The 20,010-nt window shown below is 40.8% G+C and overlaps 2 protein-coding genes across 2 annotated transcripts in view; one reads left to right on the forward strand and one right to left on the reverse strand.

Moving 5' to 3' along the window:
- Positions 1-20,010, reverse strand: part of LOC134825302 (uncharacterized) — a 90,100-nt gene that overhangs the window by 20,959 nt on the left and 49,131 nt on the right. The window lies entirely within an intron of this gene.
- The window catches only part of LOC134825301 (uncharacterized), a 68,362-nt gene continuing 65,681 nt past the window's right edge, over positions 17,330-20,010 (forward strand). The window contains exons 1-7 of the mRNA XM_063837463.1: positions 17,330-17,405; positions 17,565-17,628; positions 17,868-17,975; positions 18,135-18,339; positions 18,451-18,721; positions 19,115-19,221; positions 19,629-19,694. Coding sequence (XP_063693533.1) covers positions 17,336-17,405; positions 17,565-17,628; positions 17,868-17,975; positions 18,135-18,339; positions 18,451-18,721; positions 19,115-19,221; positions 19,629-19,694 — 891 coding nt within the window. The 5' untranslated portion in view covers positions 17,330-17,335. The remainder of the gene's footprint in view (positions 17,406-17,564; positions 17,629-17,867; positions 17,976-18,134; positions 18,340-18,450; positions 18,722-19,114; positions 19,222-19,628; positions 19,695-20,010) is intronic.

Raw genomic sequence — 20,010 nt, forward strand, 5'->3', positions numbered from 1 at the left:
GTCATACACCAAATGGGCATTATATTTTATGAATTGTTTTACATCTTTTTATTCTGTAAAATGTGCTAAAATTAAATTTCTTGTTTCATTGAATTTCTTGTTTCATTGACCATAAATTCGTGTGATAGCGTTTTAGGTGCAGTCAGCTGTATAGGCCGGCCCATAAGCAGGCTGCAACCAATCAAGCGGTGCATGTGAGCCAAACAGGCCATTAACCAAGTGACGAGATCACTGACTGAGTGCTCGGATCACGTATCCGATGAGTTTTGGTGCATCAAGGAATCTATAGATTCTGATAGATTCTATGATAATAGAAACCAGGAAGATGCCTTAATTGCATCATATGCCCTTGTACTTGAACGTTGCCGTCGCTACTCTAAACTCGAGTTCTTAAATGCAATCAAGCAGCTCAATTCCTCAAAAAAATCTATGTTATCAACTTTATTCTACAATATAGATGGAAACGCATCTAACTTTGATAGCTTCCTAATTGAACTCAAAAGTATAGGGCACTCGTTTGATATGATTGGTCTTGCTGAAACCAATACTGATCCTGCACAGCAGGGCCTGTACCAAATTCCATCATACACAGGATTCTATCAAGAAACATTGGCAGGTAAGAAAAAAGGCACAGGTGTTGCACTCTATGTATCTGACCATTTAAATACTGTGGTCTTAGAAAACGTATCACACTGTACTACAAATATTGAGAGCCTCTTTGTTGAAACCACAGATAGCGCAGGCAGCAAAATTGTTCATGGAGTCATTTACCGACCCCCTAATGGCTGCTTTGATAGCTTTTGTGAAACCCTGGAACTACTTGCAAAGCAGCTAAATGGGAAATCTGTCAATTTGTTGGGAGACTTTAACTCAAACATACTTAATATTTCTACCAGTTCCCAGCTCTTTGAGGATACTTTATACAGAAACGGCTTTTACCCGACTATCTCCATTGCAACACATTTTCGTCAAAACTGTAAAAGTTCCTGCATCGATAACATTTTAACAAATAAAATTGAGAATATAGTCTTATCAGGTGTTATTGAAGAACGGCTTGGTAAGCATGCCCCTATATTTACCTTCACTTCAGTAGAGACCCCTCGCAGTACAGAGCCTCAGAAACATGTCCGCTATTATGATTACTCAAGTTCCAAATTGAAAAGCTTTGTAACTGAACTTGAGGTAAAGGTAAACCAGCTCACTCCTTCAACAAAATTTGATGAGTTTACGGCATGTTTTGACCAGACACTTGACAAACACTGCAAACTGGAGGTACCGAAAGTGACAAAAAGAACTCCCAAACTTAACCCATGGATTACAGACAGTATCATCCAGTCTGTAGAAAGAAAGCATGAACTACGTAAGGAGTGGTCTGACACCGTTACCAATAAGAACCCTGGTGGTAATATCTTGCTATACCAAGTATTTAGTGATTATCGTAGGATGCTCAAAGCTATCATTAAAGCTGCCAAACGTTGGCATTACTGTAACGAAATTCTAAACAACTGTGAAAACAGCAAGAAAACCTGGCAAATTATTAACGAACTCAGAGGCAAAAAGAAGAGGCAAACCAAGCCCCCATTTATCATTGATAACCAAAGAATAGTTGATAGAAGAGCAATTGCTAATGGATTCAATGCTTGGTTTGTCTCTATTGCACCAAAGCTGAATGAGACACTGAATAATCTATCTAATGGCCTGCCTATATTACCCATGAAAACTTTCTATGACTTCCTGAACCCAAGAAATGAAAAAAATATTAGGTTAGAAGATTGCTCCTCGAACGAAATATTGAAAATCATAAGAGAGTTCGAAAATGGTAAAGCCAGTGACATTCCCATAAGTGTAATAAAAAAGTCATCTCATGTAATTGCACCTGTATTATCGAATTACTTCAATATCCTTATGACCCAAGGTATATTTCCTGATGTCCTGAAAACTGGTAAAATAACACCTGTATATAAGAAAGGTAACCCAGAAGAAATCGAGAACTACCGTCCTATCTCCACACTGTCCGTCTTCGGTAAGATCTTTGAAAAGCTCATATATTCTAGAATATACGGATTTGTTAGCTCCCAGGGAGTTATATCGAAGACACAGTTTGGATTTAGGAAATCTCACTCTACATCTCATGCAGTCAATTACTCTGTAGATTTAATTACGAAATCTCTTAAACTTAAGAATCATGTTTTAGGAATATTCATTGACCTTAGCAAAGCTTTTGACACCATCGATCATTCAACACTTCTTATAAAATTAGAGGGATGTGGAGTGAGAGGAGTTGCAAATAACCTCATAAAAAGCTACTTAACAAACAGGCAACAATACACTGAAGTTGTAGGAGAAAAATCAGATACCCTATCTATTCAATTTGGTGTCCCACAGGGTTCAATTCTTGGACCTCTCCTATTTCTTCTTTATATGAACGACATCACAAACAGTTCTAAACTAGGATCATTTGTTACCTTTGCTGATGATACTAATATATTTGTTGTCGGCAAAACAAAACGTGAGGCATATGAACGAGGAAATGAGCTTTTGTCATCATTACAGTCTTATATGAGAGCGAATAAGTTACATATAAACATGTCCAAGTGCTGCTACATACACTTCAAACCCAACATGGCAGGTTCTAAGTCAGAGATTTTATCACACCCTGAACCTGTACTAACTATAGACAACTATCCAATCAAAAAGGTTTCATCCGCAAAATTTCTGGGTGTTATAATTGACGAGAACCTATCATGGGAAGATCACATTAAAGCTCTTAAGCGAACCCTAAATCATTCCACATCCACTTTATGTAGACTTCGCTGCTCCCTTCCAGAATTTCTACATCAACAATTATATTATACTCTGTTCGAATCACATCTTTCCTACTGTATATCTGTATGGGGTGGGGCAGCTAAGCAACGTATAAGCTCAATATTTACTGCTCAGAAGTACTGTCTCAGAGTACTATTTGGTGATAGGCTGGCGTACCTTGATAAGTTTAAGACTTGTGCACGTACTAGGCCTATAGGACACCAGAAACTTGACCAAAAATTCTTCATAAAAGAACACACCAAACCGATATTCAAGCATAATAATATTCTAGCTATACAAAATCTCTATACATACCACAGTTACCTCGAGCTCTACAAGATAATGAAATTCCGTGCTCCCATATCCCTATATGAGGGTTACACATGTTCGTCGAGGAAACCCTGCCTTCTTATCTGTCAGGTAGACCCACCTGACAACCACAACACTAGGTCAACCAAAATTTTTAACATTTTAACCCCAAAGTTCAGAATGACTGACTTTACTACTAGTGTAATGTGCTTGCGAGGAAAACTTAAAAGTGCGCTATTAGCCAATCAGCATAACCACGCCCTGCTTGATTGGACCGTAAAAGATTTTGACTGCACAAATATTATTTTCCAAACATTATAACTGGCTGTTCACACACATCTCAATTAAATTCCTCTAGGCTACTGTTTTCCAAGTCTTGTCCTGTGAGTAAAGAATGTGTGAGAAGGTATTAATAAAATAAATGTATATTTTTTGAATTTTTAAATCTAATCTGAGAATGAAGTATAAAGAAATTTTTAATTAGCACTGTATAGTTTAAGATATTTATAGCTTATTATAACCATTGATACAAAGGCCATAATCTTTCGCAAGCTCTTTAATATCCACCTTGAAGCCACATTTTATATCCTTGAACCACACAATATAAACTAAAGCATGTTTTAGTGTAGACTTTTTGTCACAACAAGACTGCAACCTATAGTAACAACTATAAACAGAACCCCTAATGTCTACTAACAAATTTCTTCTAGTCCTAAAATGAGCCCTGTCTCTAAAAACCTAACTGAACTAGCGTTTCGGTGTGTGCAAAAGCTTTCAGGCACGCGCATTCCTTGCCCCGTTAGTTACCTGTCCTTCCAAAACCAAACTAGCAGTCAAGGACAAAAAGTCATACACCAAATGGGCATTATATTTTATGAATTGTTTTACATCTTTTTATTCTGTAAAATGTGCTAAAATTAAATTTCTTGTTTCATTGAATTTCTTGTTTCATTGACCATAAATTCGTGTGATAGCGTTTTAGGTGCAGTCAGCTGTATAGGCCGGCCCATAAGCAGGCTGCAACCAATCAAGCGGTGCATGTGAGCCAAACAGGCCATTAACCAAGTGACGAGATCACTGACTGAGTGCTCGGATCACGTATCCGATGAGTTTTGAAATGGTCATAACTTAGCCATATTTTAACCAATGAACTTGAAACTTTGGGAAAGGTTTTCAATTATCAAGCCAAATGTGTGCAAAAAATTTTGAGTTCTTAGCTTAAAGCGTTCTCATTTTATGAAGACAATAGTGAAAAAGAGGGAGTGTCACGCCACGCCCACTGTAATTGGGCGTGGCGTACGAAACTTTCAGGGAATCTAAGTTTGACCCATATCTATAATCTCTCAAATTTTGGTGCAATTTGGAGACGAATTACGTGAGTTATTAAGAGGTTCAATTAAACAAATAATCAATTAAACAAATAATCAAAGTTTTAGCACATTTTACAGCATAAAATTTAAACAAATGAAAACATATAATGCTCTTAGTGGTAAATGGCCGTTTGTTCTGAGCTGTATGATTTTTTGACAATCAACTAGCGGGGCAAGGAATGTACTGGCTGGTAGCTTTTGTACACACCAAAACGCTAGTCTGGTTGATTAATGACCAAATTAGAGGCGTTGATAGGAAGGCATTATAATTTGTGGGTGTAAGAGGGAATATTTGGCATGCATTATTCTAGCAGCTGAGTTGCGTGTGGGTAGTCACTTATGGGCCACCCTGTATAAGGTTAGACACCTATAAGTAATCTTCTGTCAATAAATAAATAAATGAAAACGGTATTTAACTTATATGTTATAAAATGGTCAACTAAAAATAAACTTCCATAATTTCACATCACAACAACATGCAGTTCAGGCCGTTGCCCATCACTCCCCCACTTTTTAAGATCTGGGAGTGTTATGCCAAGCTTCGCATACGAATATATCATATATATAATTCAATTATGCATAATGACTTGCAAAATGTAGCGATTTCATTGGACGAGAGCAACTGTTGGCGACGTTTGACTACAAATGGTAGCGTTTGATCGAAAACCTGGTTTCAACCCCCCTGTGAACTGCTACAAACTGGCACTGGCTACTACAAACTGCTACTAACTGCTGCAAACAGCACGCGAATGCGTGGGCGCGATTGCAGCAGTAAGTCCAGCTTTGTATCAGGTTGTGCGGCGAGCCCCACGGTCGTTTCACTATAGTGACGATACAGGGGAGCCGCGCACTCGTGCGCGGCGGGTCATACAACGTATGACAAGTCCAGCTCGGAGCGCATTTTTGGTAAATTTTAAACCTGCAATAATATTCAAATTTTAGGAATTTTTACAGAAACATTTTGGAGGACTTCGACGCGCCGCGCAAACTAGCATTCTTGCTTCGCCGAGCAACGATCTCGGCGGGCCTAGTGGCCTTTTTCATGTCATAAGTTGTATGACCCGCCGGTTCTCAACAATTAACAATTAAAATTTACCTTATTCGATGCAATGTCAAATGTATTTTCGAACGCATCGATTTTGAATTACTCTATATAATAATATTACATAAAATAATACTGTCCGTCAAGCTCATTTTGCCTTTTAAAAAGAAATTTATTGACTAATAGCTCATACTGGAAAAATATCTCGTAACTGTTAAATTATGTAGTATATGTAGCTTCAAATAGAGTTGAGCGTTTTGGTAAATTTTAAGCCTAAAATTATTATTTGACAGCATTTTTTCCAAATTTTAGGTATCTTTAAAACAAAAAATTACAACAATATTCTCCAGAAAGGGGGCAGCAAAAAAATGCCTGACCTCTTAAATAATTTTGAAGGACATGACTAGAACTAGAACTTTTAGGCCGAGCGTGCTAAATCACTCTACAGTCGCTCTTCGAGATTGTTCTTAAAGGGCCCCCGACAGTTGTAATCAACTTCTATCGATGTATTTTCGGACGCTGATTCCGAATCACCCCCCATGACATAGGGGTATAATGCTCCCCTGACGAGATATTGACGAAAAACTGTCTCGATCACGTGATATGACCGTATAAGGAAGTTAGTCTAATTTCTCGTTAGGGTTAGGGTTTCAGCATATGCTTTTGCTAAGGATTGGGTTGGGGTAAGGGTTGGGATCAGATTAGAGGGTTAGGGTTTCGAATAGTCGTTCAGGACCAGCTAGAGAACGGGTTGAAAAAGTCACGTGACAGTCGAGCGTACAGTGATAAATCATCATCCCTTTTAGGCAGCAAAACATTTAGCGGGCGGTGGCTCATATTAGTACATTTCAATCCCGGTTCTGCGACTGGTGCATGTAATTGATATTTTATGCGGTAAAAAGTATCGATTAGGGAATTTTCAGAACTTTGTCGTCAAAGCAAATCAAATCCATACTTACTACATGGAACTAGACGAAGATAATTAGAACATTCCTTGCTACACTCTCCGGCGCTCGAAAAGGGGTTGCAGCGTGTGCCAAAACAAACCTTGTTTTTTATGTTTATTAGAATATAGCTTCGACTAGCTTGTGTCTAGTCCCTTGTAAATATTTCATATCTCTCTCCTATCAGCTACGGGTAAACCGCCCCTAAAATGTCACCTGTTTTTTGGGCCCAGATTGCCGAGTTAGGGCTAAATTTACAGGGTTCTGAAGTGTCTAGGAATAATATTTAAACCTTTTTCTAGCCTGCCAGGAAGATTTGGAAATTTGAAAATAAAATCAGGTACAATTTTTTTGACGTTGAAATGGAGTCACTTTTAAAACACCTCCCCTAAAATGTCAACTCTATATGTGTGATAATTACAAAATGTACAGGAGGCCTGATTTATATTTTGTCACTAGTACTATTTGTTTTGTCTTATTAAAACATTAAGCTACTTGAAAACATTCACTCACTAAAGGAAGTGCCTCAAAACCGTAATTACCCCCTAAAATGTCACATGCACCACCCCTAAAATGTCAGCTAAAACAGGTTGTGTAGCACTCAGAATGTTGCTCAATTATTAATTTTAACCACTTCTGGGACAAATATAACCTATTTCTGAGAGGTGTTGACCAGAATTTCTCTCTCTGTTGAAAAAAAATGGTGGAATTTAGTCAATTTACTTTTTGTGACTTTTTGGGGACTTTTTTTTGAATACCCAGAACTTACGGCAAAACAGTAACTCAGTCAACAAAATTTACACCTGTAGTTAGATTATCTAGTTATAAACTAACAATTGACACAAAGGAAATGGATTCAATGTGATTTTAACCTAATGCAAATTGCATGTTTTAATTGCATTTTTTGGGATTTTTAACATCATCCTGCATTTTGGCAATTTTAGTGACCTGTAGTTAACTAAGCCAACCCAGTAATCGATCTGACCTTCTCTATAGACTAGATTCGACTGCTTTTAGCAAAATTGGTTGTCAAAAACTACTAGTTTATGGTAAACCTATGATATGCCCCCTAAAATGTCATTTTTTTCTCCCCTAAAATGTCAAATTTGTTGTTTGTTCGCATGGTGTGCGATAATAGCTCTTGTTTTGGCACTTGTTAATTATTAACATCAACTATTAACGATATGTGTAGTAGGGACTGGTTACACAGGCCTGTTTGCCGCGATTTACGAGCTACATATAATAATGTATTCACAAGGTCATAAAATGTATTGATAATTACTCATTTGACACCGTATCCTTAGATCCTTAGAATGTATGCTGCATGGTTGGGCTGGATGATAACAAGAATTTCGCCGCGGTAACACCACGCACGATCAAATTTTCAAAACGGACAAAAAATAAAGCGGACAAAAACGGACAAAAACGGACAAAAAATAACAAAAATTGAAATAACATTTAGATGCTTCCTCCTCTTCCTCCTCCTCCTCCTCCTCCTCCTCCTCCTCCTCCTCCTCCTCCTCCTCCTCCTCCTCCTCCTCCTCCTCCTCCTCCTCCTCCTCCTCCTCTTCCACCTCCTCAGTCATTCTCCTCATTCCTCCTCCTCCTCCTGAGTCCTCCTCCTGGGTCCTCCTCCTGAGTCCTCCTCCTCCTCCTCTTCATCCTCCTCCTCTTCATCCTCCTCCTCTTCCTCCTCAGTCCTCAGTCCTTCTCCTCAGTCCTCCTCCTCAGTCCTCCTCCTCATCCTTCTCCTCAGTCCTCCTCAGTCCTCCTCCTCAGTCCTCCCCCAGTCCCCCTCCTCCTCCTTCTATTCAGTCCTCCTCCTCATCCTCCTCAGTTCTCCTCAGTCCTCCTCCTTCTCAGTCCTCCTGAGTCCTCCTCCTGAGTCCTCCTCCTGAGTCCTCCTCTTGAGTCCTCCTCCTCCTCCTCCCCCTCCCTCTCAGTCATCCTCCTCAGCCATCCTCCTCAGCCATCCTCCTCAGTCCTCCTCAGTCCTCCTCAGTCCTGCTCCTCTGCAGTCCTCATCTTCCTCCTCAGTCCTCCTCCTCCTGGGTCCTCCTCCTCCTCTTCATCCTCCTCCTCTTCCTCCTCAGTCCTCAGTCCTTCTCCTCAGTCCTCCTCCTCATCCTTCTCGTCAGTCCTCCTCCTCCTCAGTCCTCCCCCAGTCCCCCTCCTCCTCCTATTCAGTCCTCCTCCTCCTCCTCCTCAGTTCTCCTCCTTCTCATTCCTCCTTCTGAGTCCTCCTCATTCCTCCTTCTGAGTCCTCCTCCTCCTCTTTCTCCTGAGTCCTCCTCCTGGGTCCTCTTTCTCCTCCTCCTCCTCAGTCCTCCTCCTCCCTCTCAGTCATCCTCCTCAGTCATCCTCCTCAGCCATCCTCCTCAGCCATCCTCCTCAGCGATCCTCCTCAGCGATCCTCCTCAGCGATCCTCCTCAGTACTCCTCAGTCCTCCTCCTTCTCAGTCCTCCTCAGTCCTCCTCCTCAGTCATCCTTCTCCTCCTCCTCCTCCTGGGGGGATCCTGTTTTTTATTCGTTTTTTTCCGTTCGGAACCCTATATTATCAAAACGGACAAAAAATAGAGCGGACAAAAACGGACAAAAAATAACAAAAATGGAAATAATATTTAGATGCTTCCTCCTCCTCCTCCTCCTCCTCCTCCTCCTCCTCCTCCTCCTCCTCCTCCTCCTCCTCCTCCTCCTCCCCCTCCTCCTCCTCCTCCTCCTCAGTCTTCCTCAGTCATCCTTCTCCTCCTCCTGAGTCCTCCTCCTGGGTCCTCCTCCTGGGACCTCCTCCTCTTGGGTCCACCTCCTCTTCATCCTCCTCCTCTTCCTCCTCAGTCCTCAGTCCTCCTCCTCAGCTCAGTCCTCCTTCTCAGTCCTCCTCCTCATCCTTTTCCTCAGTCCTCCTCCTCAGTCCTGCCCAGTCCCCCTCCTCCTCCTATTCACTCCTCCTCCTCCTCCTCCTCCTCCTCCTCCTCCTCCTCCTCAGTCCTCCTCCTCCTCAGTCCTCCTCCTTCTCAGTCCTCATCCTCCTCAGTCCTCCTCCTCCTCAGTCATCCTCCTCAGTCCTCCTCCTCCTCCTCCTCCTCCTGGGTCCTCCTCCTCCTGGGTCTTCCTGATCCTCCTCAGTCCTCTTCCTCCTCCCCTCCTCAGTCCTTCTTTTACTCCTCCTCGTCCTCAACAGTCCTCCTTCTCCCCAGTCCTCCTCCTCCTCCTCCTGGGGCCTTTTCCTGGGTCCTCCTCCTGGGTCCTCATCCTCCTGGGTCCTCCTCCTCCTGCTTCTCCTCCTCAGTCCTTCTCCTCCTCAGTCCTTCTCCTCCTCAGTCCTTCTCCTCTTCCTCCTCCTCAGTCTTCCTCCTCCTCCTCAATCCTTTCCCCAGTCACCCTCCTCCTCATCCTCATCCTCCTCATCAGTCCTCCTTCGCCTTCTCAGTCCTCCTCTTCAGTCCTCCTCCTCCTCCTTTTCCTGGTTCCTCCTCCTCAGTCCGCATTCTCCTCCTCAGTCCTTCTCAGTCCTTTCCCCAGTCACCCTCCTCCTCATCCTCCTCATCAGTCCTCCTTCTCCTTAGTCCTCCTCCTCAGTCCTCCTCCTCCTCCTCCTGGGTTCTCCTCCTGGATCCCTCTTCTCCTCCTCAGTCCTTCTCCTCCTCCTCAGTTATCCTCCTCCTCCTCCTTCTCCTCCTGGGTCCTCCTCCTTCTCCTCACCAGTCCTCCTCCTCAGTCCTCCTCATCCTCTTCATCCACTTACTTCTCCTCCTCATCAGTCCTCCTCAGTCCTCCTCCTCAGTCCTCCTCAGTCCTCGTCATCAGTCCTCCTCAGTCCTCCTCCTCCCCAGTCATCCTCCTCCTCCTGGGGCCTTTTCCTGTGTCCTCCTCCTCCTGGGTCCTCCTCCTCAGTCCTCCTCCTCTTCCTTCTCCTCAGTCCTTCTCCTCCTCAGTCCTTCTCCTCTTCCTCCTCCTCAGTCTTCCTCCTCCTCCTCAATCCTTTCCCCAGTCACCCTCCTCCTCATCCTCATCCTCCTCATCAGTCCTCCTTCTCCTTCTCAGTCCTCCTTCTCAGTCCTCCTCCTCCTCTTCTTCCTGGTTCCTCCTCCTGGGTCCTCCTTCTCCTCCTCAGTCCTCCTCCTCTTCCTCCTCCTCCTGGGTCCTCCTGATCCTCCTCAGTCTTCTTCCTCCTTCTACTCCTCAGTCTTCCTCCTCCTCAATCCTCCTCTTCCTCCTAAGTCCTCCCCTCCTCAGTCCTCAGTCCTCCCCTTCTCAGTCCTCCTCCTCATCAGTCCTCTTCACCAGTCCTCCTCCTCAGTCCTCCTTATCCTCATCCTTCATCTCCTTCCTTCATCTCCTTTCTCCTCCTCATCCTCCTCATACACCTCCTTCTCCTCATCAGTCCTCCTCCTCCTCACTGCTCACTCCTTCTCCTCCTCCTCCTCCTCGTCCTTAGTCCTCTTTATCAGTCCTCATCAGTCCTCATCAGTCCGCCTCCTCCCCAGTCCTCCTTTTGGGGCCTTTTCCTGGGTCCTCCTCCTGGGTCCTCCTCCTCTTGGGTCCTCCTCCTCTTGGGTCCTCCTCCTCATCCTTCTCCTTAGTCCTCCTCCTCCTCAGTCCTCCTCTTGAGTCCTTCTTCTCCTCCTCCTCCTCCTATTCATTCCTCCTCCTCAGTTCTCCTTCTCAGTCTCACTCCTCCTCAGCCCCCCTCCTCTCCCTCCTCAGTCCCCCTCCTCAGTCCCCCCTCCTCCTTTTCCTCTCTTTCATCTCTCAATAATTTGTTCAATTTATAATTATTGTTGGTGTTATTGTTAACATAATTTATTGTTATTATATACTAAAATGTTTTTAAGAGCATTTGAGTCTGACTCAAAATGTGCTCAAGAATCTTTGTGTTTAACAAAGTTTTACTCTCCAGTAATAAAACTTTTCATCCCTTTTTATGTTATTAAAAAATGTGTAGACTATTCTTTGTGCCTAATTGAAGATTAAAAGTTTGAGAAAGGACCATGGTCATTAACCGGGCTACCCATTTCTGCAGATAGCCTGTTACAAATTGTGGAGAAAATTTAAATCAAAAGTTACAATTTTTGTCCGTTTTTGTCCGTTTTTGTCCGTTTGGCAGCTATATTTTCAAAACGGACAAAAACTAACGGACAAAAACGGACAAAAACGGACAAAAAATAACATGATCCCCCCCCCCCCCCCCAAAGAGATTATGAGCGTCCTGAAATATAAGTCTTTTGGGGCGAGCAAGGAGAGCTAAAGAAGACTGCAACTGGAGCCTGGTTTGTCATCAATGCAGTTGTAACAACTATGCTGTGGGTCTATCAGTGATATAAGAAGATTTAGTTTCCAAGAACACAGACTGAGTCGGAAAAATTATGTTGTGTGAAGATTTTTAAAATTTATTTTAAATTGAACTTTTATTGACTTATTGGCATTTTCTAGGCCAGATTGAGATAAATTTGGCTGGAAGGAGCTGTTCTTGTATGTAGCAATGCATTGCATCTTAGGAAAAGCCTGAGTAATTTGATCAGGTTAAAATGACATTTTAGGGGGGATAATTAGACATTTTAGGGGATGTTTATTGCGATTAATAATATAAAACTAATTCCTTGAGCTGCCAAAGCTTTCCAATATTACCATTAGATGCTAAATATGATGTTTAATAGGCTGGTACCTCCATTTTATGGTGCTTGTTGTCTCAAAGCCAGAATCTGATAAAATGACATTTTAGGGGGCGGCCAGGTGACATTTTAGGGGAGGGTAGTAATATTGAGTAATGTATAACTTTCCATATCTCCAGTCATATGTACAAAGTTGCTAAAATATGTAAATATCACTATCCTAGACCAAAACCGAGTTAATATTAATGAATCCCAAAGTTATAAAATTGTGCGCTTTTTTTCAAAAGTAAAAAATTCGTACAAAGTGAAAAAAATGCCCTTATGGCATCATTTAGATTCAATTTCAGGATGTGGCAGGGTCCGAATGATATTTTTTTATGTTTAGGAGTTACAAATGATTAGGTAAGATACTTTTTAAGAAGCTGGGATCCAATCAATCAAGAGTGGCATTTTAGGGGTGGCTGACATTTTAGGGGCGGTTTACCCGTAGTCAATTAAAAAATTAACTTGTTTTGATGGGCTCTATTTTGAATATTTAGTAGCCTTTTAAGTAAAATACAATTTTAAGTAAAATACAATTTTTATTGTCCACAGAAGAATCAATACATATTGAATTATAAATATCCGATAATTCCATTAATAATCATTAAAAGTTGCTTTGTCATTTGTAAAATCAAAAACGAAAAGCCGTACGCTGAACGCGCGCAGCATATTTTCTGCAGCTGCCTATGCCTAGCTTGTAGCCGCTAACATCAACGTTAATCAATGTTAATCAATGTTAATATGAGTATTCAACACTACTCGACAACAAATATTTGCCGGCCCATCAACGAATCAGTCGCCGAAAGAAAATTGATTCGCGTACCTTACTGTCATGAAGATGTAACTAGGTTGGTCCGAGCTAATAGGGATGATGATGGTTTTTCCTCTAGGTGGCCCTGAATGACTATTCGAAACCTTAACCCTCTAATCTGATCTCAACCCTAATCCTAACCCAATCCCTAACTGAATCATATGCTGGAAACCTAACCCTAATGAGAAATTATACCAACTTTCTTATATGGTCATATCACGTGATCGAGACAATTAACTTTTGTTTTATTTAAAAAAAACCTATGTCATGTGGGGTGATTCGGAATCAGCGTTCGAAAATAGAATGTGCAGGCGCTCTACTAACCTGTAGTTTACAGGTAAATAGACCCGCCTGCGCCGCACACGACTATTAGCTCAGTCTCAGCTATTAACTTTGTCTCACCTAATTACATTTTCATAACAGTTTTTTGTTAATATTTGTTTTTTAAACTTCAAGTCCTATATAAATCTAATCTTGATATACTATCAGCTTAACGAATTTTCCAATTTGTTTCATCTGACTGTCTCTTGGGAAATTCAAGATTTATAAGTTTTACATACAAGTGTTTTTTTTTTTTTTTTAATGTTGGGGCACCCACTTTACCTCCCTATTGGGAGGCTACGTCCGTCATAAGTGACTAACGTCTATTGGGGTTCCTCTGGTTGTAGGTGTCAGTAGGTTTGGGTCACTTGGCATGGGCTAGTGATCCCGCCCCTCCAGAGGATAAAGCCTGGTGAGCGACGTTTCCCGTAAGGGAAACTGTCATAATGCTTGTTCACGGGAGAACACCACCCATGCCTAGATGTTCTCCCGGGTACTCGATAGAACAGGCTGCCCCCTGTCATTCTAGTGGGCTGGCAGGAACCTACCAGGCATGCCTGAGCCTCTGATGGAATATACCCATCTCCTTTGTTATTTTGTATTAATTCTTTGTCTTTGCGCGGCTCAATTTCCGCGCTTATATACTAAAGTGCTGACTCACGAATTTGCATCCGATATTTGCATTTTGAGTAGACCCTTTTGCTGTCGCAATTTGGCAATTTCTTTGTTCACGTAATTATTGCTAATTTTACGTTTGCTGGAAATAATCTAGGTGCTATATCTCCAATAGCTGGCAGTTTGTCTGATTGTTAGATCCCCTCTAACTGGTAGCGGCCCTAAGGCTGGCAGTTTGTCTGATTGTTAGATCCCCTCTAACTGGTAGCGGCCCTAAGGCGGCATGTGAGTGAATGAGTGAGTAATAAAGTGAGGTGTAGGAGAAGTGGGGAAGAAAACATGATTATGAAGTATGGTACACTGTTGCCAGCTGACTCACCAGCAACAATGCAAATCCAAGAAGAAAGAAGGAGAGACACCGTCCGTTATCTGGGTGAGCCACCACAGACAGTGCTCCCACTTCTGTGGGGCTGAGGGTGTTGGCTCCAAGAACCAGCCGTGAGCGAACAGCGCCTGACCCCCTCTATGGTTAACTTGAGAATAACAGGACTATGCCTTTCTCCAGGCCAATCCGTTCAGTAACCAGCTGACCCTGCACCACCTCTGATGGAAGATGTGGTTCGGATTGGACTTCGCTAGGATTTGTCAGTTTTTCTGTAGACACTAATGCTCCCTCGAGGAAAGACATGAGCCCCGGCGAAGCTGACCAAAAACGTGGCAGGGATTCTCACCCTACACATACAAGTGTTGCTTTCACTTCAGAAATGGTAGAACAAGAATTTAAAAAGTTGACCAGAGATAATCTAAAAATGGAGATGGCTGAGATTGAACAACTTGCTGCTAGCTCATCATCTTGTACATGTAAATGGGAGGATGGCTGCCCTGAATTTAGTAATGAGCCCTTCAAGACTGGCCCTGTTACAAAAGAAGATGTGAAGGAATTTGGAGATATGAATTCATGTTGTTCTGTCATAAAAACTGAACCTGTGGACTGTAAATCATTTCAATATTGTGATCTTTGTCAAAAATCAGTCAATCTTTCCAGCTCATTCCATGGTGATGGTCAACCTGTCCCTGGTGTCACAGAAGACCAACCCTCATAACCATGTGGTTAACTCTCAATCTATTGATAATACTATTCCATCTGGGTCTGGACGCAATTTAAAGAATACTTACCCTTGTAGTTTGTGTGATTATAGGGCTAGTAGTAATAGCCATTTAAAGAGACATATAATGTTGACTCATACTGGAGAAAGACCTCACAAGTGTGATAAATGTAGTTACTCAGCTCCAAATAAAAGTAATCTTGGGACTCACAAACGAACTCACACTGGAGAAAAACCTTTCCCCTGTAGTCTGTGTGATTATAGGGCTAGGGCAAATTGTCATTTAAAGAGACATATGTTGACTCATACTGGAGAAAGACCTCACAAGTGTGATAAATGTAGTTACTCAGCTCTAAAGAAATATAATCTGGTGACTCACAAACGAACTCACACTGGAGAAAAACCTTTCCCCTGTAGTTTGTGTGATTATAGAGCTAGCCGATCAATCAATTTGAAGGTACATATGTCGACTCATACTGGAGAAAGATTACCTCACAAGTGTGGTAAATTTAGGTGCTCAGCTCAAACTAAAAGTAATCGTAGGACTCACACTGGAGAAAAACCTTACCCAGGCCCTGTAGTCTGTGTGACTGTAGAGCTACCCAATCAATCAATTTGAAGGTACATATGTCGACTCATACTGGAGACAGACCTCACAATTGTGATATATGTAGTTACTCAGCTGCAGCTAAAGGTAATCTGTTGACTCACAGACAAACTCACACTAGTATAGAGATTGATTATTGAATTTTAGTTTTGGCCAGGATGCCTTGGCAGTTTTGCAGGTAACCACGAATTCTTCCCTCATATTGTGAGTGCTTTGAGTGCTTTGAAGAGGATGACTGGAGAAAGTTGTATTTGGTAAAAAGCTTGCAGATCTGAAGGTAAAATGCAGCAGAGAGTAATGCATTTTCACTTTTCAGCATCATTAGAGTATAGATCTATGCAAGTTCACAGGTTTCAAAGATTAAGGTATCGCTCCTATTTGTCCCCCAGCAACCTATGCCTCAGAATGGACAAAGAAGGACCACTTGATAAACTTAAAAAGGAATTTTTCGTAGTGGTGTTGTGCAATGTAGTATGCACTTAAAGGAATGTTGTGGACAAGGTTAGAGAGAGAATCTTTAACGATATTATCTTTAAGGCCGAATTCGTGGCTACCACTGTTTTCAAGAATTTTATTAAAGTATTTGTATATTTTTAATATATTGGTATTTGTGATAATATTTTTATATACAGGGTGGGCCAAAGGTCACTGGACATACGTTGGCCTTAATAGCTCAGTCACTGAGTGACCAATCGAAATAATTCTTTCTGGTACGACTTACTTCCACCACTGGTTCGAGGAATTTGTCAAATCTAAAAATATTGGAGTTCATTTGTTTCAAATGAAGGTTCATTTTTACATTTATTTGATAGTTTGGATAGTCGGATCGAGCTAAATTTTATTGAATTGTGTTTGGCCATTCAAATTACCTTTATCCTGAAAAAAAATTAGAGTTGTAGCTTCTCAGATGGCCAAGATACGAAGTATAACGAGTTTATTCATTACGTGTGATCAGGTGATTGGCTTACCTGATCACGTGATAAGGTCACCCCGATGGGAATCGTAAAGGCTGCCCAATTAATGTGTCGTGTCACATAATCACCCAGTCAATTTTGTTAACGAGATACACAAAATGCTTGATAACTTCGTCGTTTCTAATCCGTTTGACGTCATTTTTTCAGATCAGTTGCAATATTTGATAATCTACCGTCTCTAAAAAATCAGGCGTCCAGCATGTTCAGAGAGAACAATATAGGTGTTTTAATTTTGAATGGGCGTGGTCTAAAATATTCGAATTTTTAAATTTTGACGACGGAATCCTCCAATTAGAAGGTAGAGTATGCTATCTGCAAAGCAACAGCTCTCAAATATAAAACACGGCGGAGCTATTAAGGCCAACGCATGTCCAGTGACTTGTGGCCCACCCTGTATATCTGTTTAAGTGTTTAAAATGACTTTCTATTATATTATACATATTATATATTATAATATGTGTTCATAAATAAGAGACGTTTTAGAGGAAAGTTATACTATACTGAGAAATATTTTAGTATATTTTTCTAACGCCATTATTTAACATACAATATCAATTATCATCTGTGGGGTTTTATAATTACGTTGCATTAACTGAACGGTATTTTACTGCCAATATGAATATTTCTCCTGATGTATATAGCAAATAGTAAAAGCATTTTGATTTTATTTTTCGGTTTTCAATCTTTCAATTTTTTTACTATACAGGATTGCAATTAGTATTTAAAATCTGCATGATTCTTCATTGTTTACTGAATTATTTCCCAGAAAATTCGCCATGTCCAAATCAGAAGAGCCCCTTGGAAAAAGACGGCGTAGCATGGATCCTCAAACTAGTAGTAGTTACAGTAAGATGATGATTTTCTCTAATTTACCTGAGCTGTATAAAAATAATATAAGCATGCAAAAATCATGAATGTAGTTATTTTGAGTTTTGCACTAAAGGCTTACTCAAACATTTTCTGTCTAAATGAATCATCAATGAATCCAATTTAACTTATCCTCAGTGGAAACATTTCATGAAGGTATGCGCTCTAAGAGAAGATACAGTTGCCCTGAGCCATCTTTACGGTTAGCAAGTCTAATTTGTATGGGAATATCTATTTAATTCTGATAAATTATTGTCAATTAGCCATCATACAGTGTTTAAAGTTTACTCAGACATGAATGCATTCTTTTTTGCTTAGTTGTTAGAATAAGATAAGAACTTAGTAGGATGATTTACTGTAAATTCTCGATCATACAAAAATACAATTCAATTCATTAGTTTACATTTTAATCTCCATTAATTAATTAAATCCTCTGTTCAGGTCTGAGGTACCCAGCCAGGAATGTCTCGTCAACCCGACCCAACAGAAAATAAGTATGATGAGGGTCATGGGTCAAATAAGCCACAGTTCAAGAGTCAATGCTCTCAGGTAATTGACGATTAAATTCTTTCTACCAAAATATTTTGATAATTCTATTCAAGTCAGTATTTTAATTATAATTAAGATTAGTATTATTTAAAGGTGTAATGATGTACAATAGTTTACACCAAAATGTTAACAGGGCTAAATACTGTAACCATGATTCAGGGAAGAAAAGATGCAGGAAATACAAAGCATGTGTGTTCCCCAGAATATAAAGAAAGTTAGAAACTTCTGGAAGTCTAATTTAGACAGCCCAGTCCCAACAGAATCACCAAAAGTAACAAAAAGAAGTTGCAGTGTTGATAGTGCGGATGGAAGCAACAAAAAGTACAAACCTCAGCTTTTCCCAAAACCATGTCTACCTAAACAGGTGAAACATAAAGCATTATATCCTGGCACTTAAATGTATCTGACTGTTACAAAAACCAATTTCTTTCGAAACTACCTGCTGTAAAACTGACCAAACTTCCCATTATTTCAGTACTTAGCAAGACACCACAGCTCCCCCGGTACGACCTTCTCAACAAACTCAAATGACAGCTTAAAAAACACAATCCCATCTTCCACCTCCTCTTCAGGAAGTAACCCTCCACAAAACATACCGTGCCACGTGACGAGTACACAAAACATACCCTGTCCTGATTCCAGCGCGCCTGTGCTGAGGATTGAAGTGGATGACAGCCCCTCCGCATGCAACCACAACATACCTACTGACAGATTCGCTGCTGGACGTTTATCTCCAGTTTCACCCGGTAAATTAACATGAACATATTATTTAATTCTGTCATGGAAATTGTTGTTGGTGATATCTATGAGGGTGGTCCTAAATGAATATTATACATATATTTTGTTTATATTTATAATATTAACATGTTCAACTAAGAATCTCTCAATTTTCCGCTGAGAAGTTTAATCTGACCCATCCCTTTTCTGCTCGGTATTGCTCAACACTAGCTTATATATAACCATACGCTAGATCATGATGCCCTACATAACATCAGTCATCAGTCCGTTTTATCAGTTTCCCATGTATTATTAATTATTTATATTAACGATAACAATTGAGCTTACGATAAAAACTTGATTTTATCTAATGATTTATTTATTTAGTCTGTTTTCCTTGTCTGACATTGTGTTATCTTCAGCAAGTCCCCGGCTAAGAAGCAAGGCAATTCACACGGAGCCTCTAATGAGGTTATCAACAAGGTCGTCTAGTGGGGAAATTAGCGATTTTAATGAGTTTGTTGAAAATGTAAGTACACGATTTCCACTGGGTAATTATGTATATTAGATAATATTGTGTTCTACTAATGCATATTATGCTAAGGTAAAGTGTATAGTGTATAGTGTATAGTGTATAGTGTATAGTGTATAGTGTATAGTGTATAATGTATAGTGTATAGTGTATAGTGTATAGTGTATAATGTATATTATGCTAAGGTATATTATGCTAAGGTATAGTGTATATTATGCTAAGGTATAGTGTATAAGGTATAGTGTATAATGTATATTATGCTAAGGTATAGTGTATAGTGTATAGTGTATAAGGTATAGTGTATAATGTATATTATGCTACGAACCACCAAGTCTACGAACCACCACCAAGTCAAATAATAAGAAAGTTGAAACTGTTGACACTCCCAATTTCAACTTCAACAGGTTGTTGACACAGTGCTAGGAAGTGTGTTTGTAGACGTATCTACTTCCTCCTACATCAGCCCGGAGGTTAGTTAGCTTAATTATATAATGCCTCTTATCAACTTTATTGTCAACAATTTTATTTGAGGGTGAGGGGCGAGAGGTAGGTAGGCTTGAAGGGGGGGGGGGGGGGGGGGGTTGTTTAATGGGATAATTTATATTTACCAGACATGATCTCGCTATAAGATCAGACCCCCCTAAACGTATCCCCTCATTACGTTTAACCCCGCCCCCTCCCGGCTCCCCCCTAGTTAACCCCCTATTTAACTCCGCCCCCTCCGGTCCCCTATTTGCGCAAGTCTAGGTTAATGGGTGGCCACCAGTCTAATTTAATCTTAGTTAA

The sequence above is a fragment of the Bolinopsis microptera genome, chromosome 13 (genome assembly GCF_026151205.1).
Source record: "Bolinopsis microptera isolate Bmic1 chromosome 13, MBARI_Bmic_1.0, whole genome shotgun sequence".
NCBI lineage: Eukaryota > Metazoa > Ctenophora > Tentaculata > Lobata > Bolinopsidae > Bolinopsis > Bolinopsis microptera.